The following is a 9,081-nucleotide window of genomic DNA, read 5'->3' as shown; positions in this document are numbered from 1 at the left end:
CGCCTCGGGCACGTGGGGGGCGTGGCGCGGGGCACCAATCAGCAGGTCGGGGCGGGGCCCGCCGCGACGGCAGCCAATGGGAGGTGTGTGGAGGCGGTGCCGAGGCGGTGATGATGGCGGCGGCGGCGGCGGCGGCGTGGGTCTGCCGGCGGGCTGGGCCGCGCCGGGGGAGGTGCGGGCTGTGAGTGACGCGCGCCGCGCGCGGGGGGCGGGACAACGGACCCCGGCGGACCCCCGGCGCCGCCCCGCCCCCCCCCCGGCAGCCGCCACGGGGGGGTCTCACCGTGACACCCCCCGGCCCCGGCTGTGGGCCCGCGGCGGCCCGGCGGGGGCGGCTGGGTCGTGGCGGAGCCGGGTCCGTCTGCGGGGCAGCCTGCTGGGGCCGCGGCCGGCAGCAGCCCGGGAGCCTCTGGCGTGCCAGCCTGTGCGCCCCAGGCTCGGGCGGCCGCCTGCCGCCGCTCGGTGCCCCCCCGTGAGGGCACCCGTAAGGCACGTCCGTCGGGCACAAGCCGTGTGGAAACAGAACTAAGGTTCCTCCAGTTACCGCGAGATTGGGCCGGCTCGGGTGCCGGGTTTGGTGCAGCTCGGGCTGGACCGGTGCCGTTGGGTTTCCTCCTTTCAAGGGAACACCGTGTTGTCTCCTCCATTGATGAATCGTCCTTGATAGAGCTGAGCGTAGGTCGTGATCTGAGCAGAGTGGGGTTGTCGGCAGCCCCATCAGCACCCCTCGTCCCAAGTTGTGTGTGTGGAGGGGGGTTGTTGGTCCAGAGGCGTGACCTGTTGCTTTTTATCTGCCACAGCAGTGGCTGGACGAGGGAGGGTTACACGGGTGATTTATGTGCGCTTGTAAAGGGACCAAGGTCACCGGGCGCTTTCCCAGAGCTGGCCAGACAGCTATCAGGGCATGGACTTTGGGCAGGGGGCTCGGAAAAGCTCCACTGTAAATACGTGGTCCCCATGCAGGTCAGTTTGCAGAATCAGGCCGTGAGTGACATGCACTGTGTAAGATGAGAGCTCCGCCGCACCTTCCTCCTGGAGATCTGTGTGGTTTTAATGTCCAGCTTTCTGCCTGCAGGTGTGTGCCTGAGTATTACCTGCAGGCTGAGGACTGATTGTCGGGTCTGTGCTGATTTAAGGGAGGTTTCCAACAGCAGTTCTAGAGGTAGAACATATATTTTAATATTGCTATTAGGCAGGAAACCAAGTGTTACTTTGGTTTAATCTTAAAAGCTTTAAATTCTTGTAGTCTCTGCTGAGACCATGATACTGTAAATATTTTATAGTTGAGTAATAAAAGAGTAGCAGTCTGTAATAACTGTAACATAGATGTTACTGTGAACATGCAATATTGATGCTGGTGTTCTTGCGGAACCTTGGGGATGGTTGGACTGCTTTGTGCTGTGCGAGAGGCACTGTGAACGGCCCATAAAATCCATGTCAGTCTTTCTTGCCCACAGTAACGCTGTCCTCCATAGCACCCAGGGTCGTTTTTCCAGCCTGCCTCTGTCAGCTTACTTTCACAGCTTGTTTCTGGAGAAGATGCATGTGCGTACAAGCCTTTTTCTTTCTTTCCTTCTCCTGACCCATTATTGGAGAAGAACCATCAATGCTGTGCCTTGCTGTTTCTGGTCAGGAGGAATTTTGAGTACTAATACTGTGGGGAGGAGCCTGTGCAGTGTGAGGGCAATCGGATGATCACATTGTATCTGCATAGCACCCATTCAGGGCTGGGAGGGGAGACTGACCACATGCCCATGGTGAGGCTGCTCTCCTCCATCCACGGTCAGAAAGGACTTCCTTGGCTGGTGCTCCTATGGGATGGGATGTAGATAGCAAGTACCAGGGCCCTCTCACATGACTCCCAGGAGATGTGACAGCGGAACTGCCTGCCCCCGCTCATCAGTGCTGCTGTGGAGCCTGAGAAGCCACCACTCAGGTGGAGACCAGAGAATCTGGGGCATCTAACCAGGCAGAGACCCGAGCGGGATGAGGCATGAGGAGCCCTTGCTCACCTTTGAGCTGGGCAGCTGTGTGCCGTGGAGAGAGAAAATACAGGGATGACTTCAAATGCCAACAGGCAATGCACATGTTTGGATTTCATTAGCAGCTCCATGGTCTTCAGCATGAGTCCACTGGGTCTGGACTATGGTACTACAGTGCCTGGATCCCACAGTGTTCATTGACACACTGCCGGGCTGGGACCTGAATTACAGCAAGTATCACTGATGCAGTGTGGCTGCCTTCCCAGCTGCCACCATCCTCTCTTCATGCAGATTTTGCTGCCTCCGCAAAGCCACTGGGCAGTGCTGCAATAAGAATGTGGATGGAGCATTTGTGTCATTAGCAGGCAGGTGAAACGTGCTGCACCATGCGCTGGTTTGGTTATTTGTGATGTTCCAGAGCTTTTGGGCTCTCCCTGCCTCCCATGCACAAGAGGGTGTTTTATGTGTATCTATTTGCATGGCATATTCCAGGCAGATCTATACCTACGTACCCATGCTAAGTCAATCAAAAGTTGCACCGTTAAGCTCACATCTTGGTGGAGCACTGCTGAGTATGGAATACACCATGTGGGCACGTGGAGTATGGTGTGCCAAAGGTGCAGACATCAGAACGGCTGCTGGGAATAAAGGGAGTCTGAGAAGAGTAGTGATCCTGTGTCAGGTCTTGTTCAGGGACTGCATCTATGTCACCTAAGATTTCTAGCATTGGGAGTTTCTCCTCTCCAGTTGCCATCTTCCCTCCCAGGAATCCATCACTTCTCTCGCGTTTCACACTCCCAAATCTGTGTCTGCTTGGCAAATTAGTGACAGTGTTGTTTTTCATGGATTGGACACTGGAGGGTGCTAACGCAATGAGAGCTGAAACTCTTCTAGCGAATTAAAGGTTTCCCCTTTGTTATTGGGAAATAGTTTTATTCTTTGTTGCAGCATTTAAATGGAAAGACATGAATCGTGGCCTTTACCAGCAGCTGATCCTGCTCGGCATGTGTGGAGCTGTAACTAAGAATATCAATAAAGTGTTAAATCTGTGAGGGATTTCTTGCCTGAACCTCTGTCGAAAAAAATCACTCATTCTATGTTCTACACATTTTTAAGTGTGTCTTTTGAGATTATGGCCTCGGGGTGAAAGTGTGACTTTCTAGTGATAAAAACACACTATCTGGCAGAACTGTTGAGCCATACCTGCAGAATCTGCTTTTCTACATGGTCACTTTCGTTCACCTAACTTAATGTTGTGTTGCTGGCAAGCTGAGAACCTGATAGCGGCTCACTTCAGGGAGGGAGGTGACATCTTGAACACCCCTGCTCCAGTCACTGGTGTTGCAATCCTTCCTCTGGGGGTGGACCTAATGGAGCCCCAGTTTACCTTGTAACCACATCACCAGGCCACGCGTGAGGGAATGTGCAGGATGGAGCCTTTCATCAGTCATCGCTACTAGGTCAGGCAAAGCACATTGCAAAGCTGAGCCTTAGCTCTGGTGTTCACTCATGCATTTTTGGCAGGTTGGAGTTACATTGGGAGGCCTTGTGCCAAAGGAGATGTTATCTGTCCATGCTGCTCCAGCTTTCTGCTGAACTGGGTCTCTGCCCTCCTCTGCCCTTGGCAGAAAGACGTGGGGCCTGACATCAGCTCCCCGCTGCACGCTGTGGCAGCTCCGTACTCGGCATTAAGCACTGTGAAACTGCTGCCTGAGCCAGTTCTGATCCTGGCAGCAGCAGAGGTATGATGCTGGCTAATTAATGCTAATGAGGAGCGGGGTGCAAATCTTAAGTGTGTCCAGCTAATCGGCACTGGCACCCTAACTTGTCTGCTTAAAGCTAGCGCAGTTCTGTGACCAGCAGGTCGAGGGAGGTGGTCCTCCCCCTTTACACCCGTTCTCGTGAGACCCCACCTGCAGTGCTGCGTTCAGCTCTGGGGCCCCAACACAAGAGCAACATAGACCTGTTGGAGTAAGTACAGAGGAGGGCCACAAAGATGCTCTGAGGGCTGGAGCACCTCTGCTATGAAGACAGGTTGAGAAAGCTGGGCTTGTTCAGCCTGGAGATAAGAAAGCTCAGGAGAGACCTTACAGCAGCCTTCTAGTACGTAAAGGGGGCCTACAAGAAATCTAGAGAGGAACTTCTTTGTAAGAGCAAATAGTAACAAGACAAGGAGTAACGGCTTTAAGCTTAAAGAGGGAAGATTTAGGTTAGATATGAGGAAGAAATTCTTCCTTGTGGGGATGGTGAGACACTGGCACAGGTTGCCCAGGGAAGTTGTGGCTGCCCCAACCCTGGCAGTGTTCAAGGCCAGGTTGGAAGGGGCTTTGAGCAATCTGGTCTAGTGGAAGGTGTCCCTGCCCATGGGGTTGGAACTGGATGATCTTTGAGATCCCTTCTAACCCAAACCATTCTGTGGACAGTCCTGCCCAGTCCTGTACCTGTCTTTGCGGACCTGTTAGCTAAATGAAAGCCAGTATTCAAAAAATGCATAAGTAATAAGTAATAAGAATTGGGTGCAAATACACTTTCCTTAGAAGTCTTTCTTATTCAGTACATGTGGTTATTGAATTGCTCCTCTCTCTCATTCCCCTTTATAAATGAATTGGGCAGTACCCCTTCTGGAAAATGTTGTTACCTTACTGTATTATATTGGTCAGTTTTTGTTCTTTCCCAGGTGTTGCAGTTTAATAACACGGCTGGTTTGATTTTTCTTTCTATTAAAAATGCCCATCATTTTTCTCCAAATTCTGCCTTGAACTGAAGATGTATATGAACATGGAGAAAGAGCCCATGGATAAGGAAACCAAAATCCCCTGCTGTCCTGTTCTGGTACTAGTTGAGACCTGCTGTTCATCTTGCAAATAGATGCACAGCCAGTTTCACAGCGAAGTTACTTAGTTTATCAGAAGCAGCAGAAAGGTATCCAGCTGAAAGTTTACACTTCTTTCACACAAACAGTTCTAGTAGCTCGCAAGAACAGGGTTATGAGGGGATGTGAGCAGAAAAGCTTTTTAAAATCATTGTAGTAAGTAGCAGTACCGAAGACAGTCTGCTTAAGAGGCGATAATGTACTCTAAGCACAGAAAAAAGAACTGGTTGACAGTGTGTTTGTCTTGTTAAGCAGCTTTTCAGAGAACTATCTTCCATTGCACCTCTGTGCTTATGAACAGGGAGCCAGGGTACAGCCCTGGCATCTAACCAAGAACCAACATGTTGTGGTGTCTAAAGGATCTGCGGTTGTGCGTTTTATATGGGTGGTGCCCTAACTTATCCCAGGAGACCTTTCTCTGGGGGAAAGGAGTTTCATGGACCTTCCACCAAACCTCCTTGATAGCACTGAGTTTAAATGATATCAGCTGCAGGATGCTGCTGTCTTGAGGCCCGAGGCTACCCCTGCTCTGTGGCTCTGCATGGGGAAGGAGGGTGCTGCTTCTCTTTGGGGATGCTTCGCCTTCCAGCGTTGAGCCTTCATGTGCCTGTGCAATGTTTCTTGGCTACTCATACAGGTTGGATGAGTGGGGTCTCTGGGATTTTTGCGCCTTTTGGGGGGAACAGGCTGCTGTACCTGAAGTCTTTTCTCTTAAGAGCCTTTCTGACAGGTAAAAGCCCCTTGATGCTAAGAGCTTTGTGGAGTTTCTGCTGATGAGCCCCAGTGTGGTATGTCCTCATGTCCTCTGCACATCAGGTGGGCTCCTGGTGGTGGTCTCTCCTGGACCCCTTTCTCACACCTCCCTGAGCCCCCTCATTTGGAAAGGGGAAATACTCGGTTTGCCCTTATTCCGTCAGCCAGGCTGTGCATGGAGGTGTTTCTCCAGCTGCTGCCCTTTTCACGCTTCCCTCTCCCATCCCATGAGGCCGTGGAGCACAGCAGGTCTGCAGAACTTTGACTACGAGTGGATCTGGAGGTCAGCCGTGTGGTTACTGAGCCCCTGGGTGTTCAACAAGTCCCCTTCATGACTTTTCCCTTGTTTTCTCTTTGGTGCTGTGTTTACTTCTGAAGTCTCCTTGCGCTTTTTAAATCTCCTGGCATCATTGGTGTAAAGAGGATTTCCCTGTCCCTGTAAACGGGCACCGCTGTGGCTGCCTGCCTTGTCTTCTCCAGCCCTTTGTGGGCCAAGATTGACCAGTTGTCACGGGCTGAGTGGCCAAACCCTCTTTCTTCTCTGCCATTTTAATTAAAAATGGTTGGCATCAGGGGCTCTGCAGCAATGAAAGGGAAACGATGAAACTTTGAAGAATTTGGGGCATAAAGTTGATCTCTAAATTTTAATGTACTCATTGCACTTAAACAGTTGATACATTTTATGATTGAGCTTTCAGGTGACCTAATTTCCCTTAGTACTGTACATTTAGCTTTATACATCTGCACCTAATTTGTAAAAAAGGACTTAATGAGAAACTTCAAACAGTTTAAATGTCAATTACAAAGAAAGCGAGGTTTTAAAGTTCCAGTAATCTGTCCATATTGGTCATCGAAACATGATCCCAGGTGGATGTTAATTCAAGACAGATGGCATTCCAAAGGCACAATTACAAAGAGCTTATATATTTTCAACACTAACAAGCTGTCACGCTATCTTGTAGCTACACTTCCAATACTGTATAAGCACAATTGCTGCTTTATCTGCTGCGGACTCAGTCATAAAGGGGTTTGATTCCCCACTCTTGATATTGTCTGTGGGATTTGGGGGGGGGGGGGGGGGGGGGACACGGGACTGGAGAGTGGGGTGAGTGAGTAAGTGTGAATATCTTTCATTCGCTCAGTCTGTGGAGTGGGGGTTGTGTTGGTTTTATGTTTGGGTTTTTTTAAGTTGGTGAAATGCTCTTCAAAGAGAAGAGGGGAAATTCTGAGTATGGGCATAACAAGACTAGCTCATTGCAGATATATTTCTATTTCCTGGCAGCATTAATTAACTCTAGTTTTATCAGCTGCTGATTTATCAGCTATGATGATTTGTTAAAATCCCCAACATCCTGGATGTTTTCAGTTAAAAAGTCATCTGAAAGCTTTTGGAGTAACACACATGTTGCTTGGAAGACTGAAGTCCAAAGGGCTGCTAGTGACTTGACCTGTGGTGGTGCCAATGGGCTTTAGCGTGGCTGCAGCCAGGCAGCAGCTGTTCACAGGCAGTTTGAATTGTTTGTAGGTTTCTGAAAGTATTCTTAGGCCCAGAGCTGGAGGGGCTGGACAAAGCAGGGTCAAGGCAGGACTTCCATCAACATGTGATCTAGTTGATCTAGTTGAAAATGTCCCTCCTTTTTGCAAGGGGGTTTGGAGTAGATGATCTTTAAAGGTCCCTTCCAATCCAAACCATCCTGTGACTGCATGTGCTAGGTGGCCAGTTTTGGTGGAGAAGGACTATGTTTGGTATCTAGTCAGTAGCTGAGGTGGGCGGTGATCTGCATAACTGAATGATGAAAGATAATTGGGCATAATTTCCACTAATTATTTGTTTGTTTCTTAAAATCGGGTCACAAAAATGCAGGACTCGCTTGGCTGTGACTAGACAGTCATACATAAGCTTTAAAAATTCTTTGCTGCTAGGAGCAAGATTAATGATGCTCTCCAGGAAGGTTTTTAGGCTCCTATGGGCATGTGTGTCCTCTAAAGAGGTACTAAGAATGAAGAGCTTATATTTCTGCTGATTTACTTACCTTTCACTGGAAAGTGAAGAAGAAAGCTGAAAGGCTAAGATGCTTCATTCTTGGAAGGTGGGAATTAAGCAGTGAGGTTATACTCTTTAATTTTTGTTTTTCATTAATGAGTATTGTAAATGTCGGGTTTTGAAACTGTCTTACCCAGCTTCCTCTTTGGAGGAGATGCGAGTGCTGTTTGAAATATGCAGCTTGCCAACAAGTGAATTGGACTCCTGAGCCATGCTTGAAACAAAATGCCAATTTTACCTACAGTTTTACTAGGTTTCCTGGTTTACGCAGTGGCATTCAAATGGCCTCTAGTAATTGTTTTTAGCAGGGAAAAAAAAGATTTCAAACAAAAATGAGAAACACAACCCAAAGCTCATTAGCACTGTATTTGGCATGCCATGAATCACTAAAACTGTATATAAATGCAGAAGTAATTTGTAACAAACAAATTCCTTTCTTTTTTTAAGTACTTTCTTTTGAATCTCTGTTTGGATTGCTGAGGTACAGTATGGTTTTCAGTCAGTGGTTGTTATTAACAGAATAGGGGAGAAACCAATTTATGGTTTAAACAAACATTATGTATAATCCTTGAGTGTCAAATATACTTAGTGGTGACAAGTGAATAAAATTAGGTGGAAACCAAAAGACAATGAAGAAATGCTTAGATAGGAGGTTTTTAACCTGGGTTTTTTTTTTTTCAACCAAAATTTGATGCTATTGTATGTTGCTCTCAAGTGGTTTCCCCTTGGATTTTCCCAGCGCTTATCACAGTGACATACTGCAATCTTTTTGTTTAGATCAGGCTTCACTTTGAGAGTTAACTAATTGTTCAAGTCTAAGTGGGAAACTTTCTTGCACCTGGAAAATTAGGGGAGCAAAAGATGTCCGCATCCTTTCCCTGGTGGTTCTTCACCTGCAAATTCGAACTGCAGTGGTAATAAAAGTTTTGTGGACCTCATTTTATGTGAGATCATTAAGCGACAGGAGAATTCAGGACTAGCTGCCCTTCATAATTCAGGACACTGAAAGGTGCCATTTATAAGCTCAAAGTGCCTGCAGGAAGGCAAAACAGGCTTGTAAAACCCGCACTCCAAACCCTGAAAGGGAACCGGTTTGTACTGCTGGTTGCAGCCTTGGAGTGGCAAAATTGGAAAGGTGGTAGGGATTTGGTTTAAGAAAATGAAAAAAACACCTGCCTCTAGCAGTTAACGTAGTAGCCTGGGTTTCACACTTCTTGTGTTGATGTCTCTTTTGTCCAAAAAACCCCTAAAAGATCCCAGGCAATGATCCCAGTAAAAACCTGATCAGTTGTAGTGCCCAGCTGTCGGACTTATTATCTTCCCAACGATAGCCCACTGTTTTGCTGAGCTGCTAATTTGGCTATAAAATGAGTTCCTCCTGACTTTTTAATAATATTTTGCAAACAGTGACCTTTGCCTTTTATGTGGGC

General features: G+C 48.1%; 1 protein-coding gene across 8 annotated transcripts in view; it reads left to right on the top strand.

The window, feature by feature from the left end:
- The first annotated feature begins 107 nt into the window (after nt 1-107).
- Nucleotides 108-9,081, top strand: part of CLYBL (citramalyl-CoA lyase) — a 171,144-nt gene continuing 162,170 nt past the window's right edge. For 7 of the 8 annotated variants that reach the window (XR_010612330.1, XR_010612329.1, XM_065677999.1 and 4 more), the window contains exon 1: nt 108-181. Coding sequence is in view for 6 of the 8 variants with exons in the window: in XM_065677999.1 (XP_065534071.1) it covers nt 111-181 (71 nt within the window). In the remaining 2 variants the exon portion in view is untranslated. The remainder of the gene's footprint in view (nt 182-9,081) is intronic. The other variant, XM_065678000.1, reaches the window with a different exon arrangement.

This window comes from Lathamus discolor, chromosome 4, assembly GCF_037157495.1.
Source record: "Lathamus discolor isolate bLatDis1 chromosome 4, bLatDis1.hap1, whole genome shotgun sequence".
In the NCBI taxonomy this organism is placed as follows: Eukaryota; Metazoa; Chordata; class Aves; order Psittaciformes; family Psittacidae; genus Lathamus; species Lathamus discolor.
The sequence above is the reverse complement of the archived record's forward strand: the minus strand, read 5'-3'. Positions and strand labels throughout refer to the sequence as shown.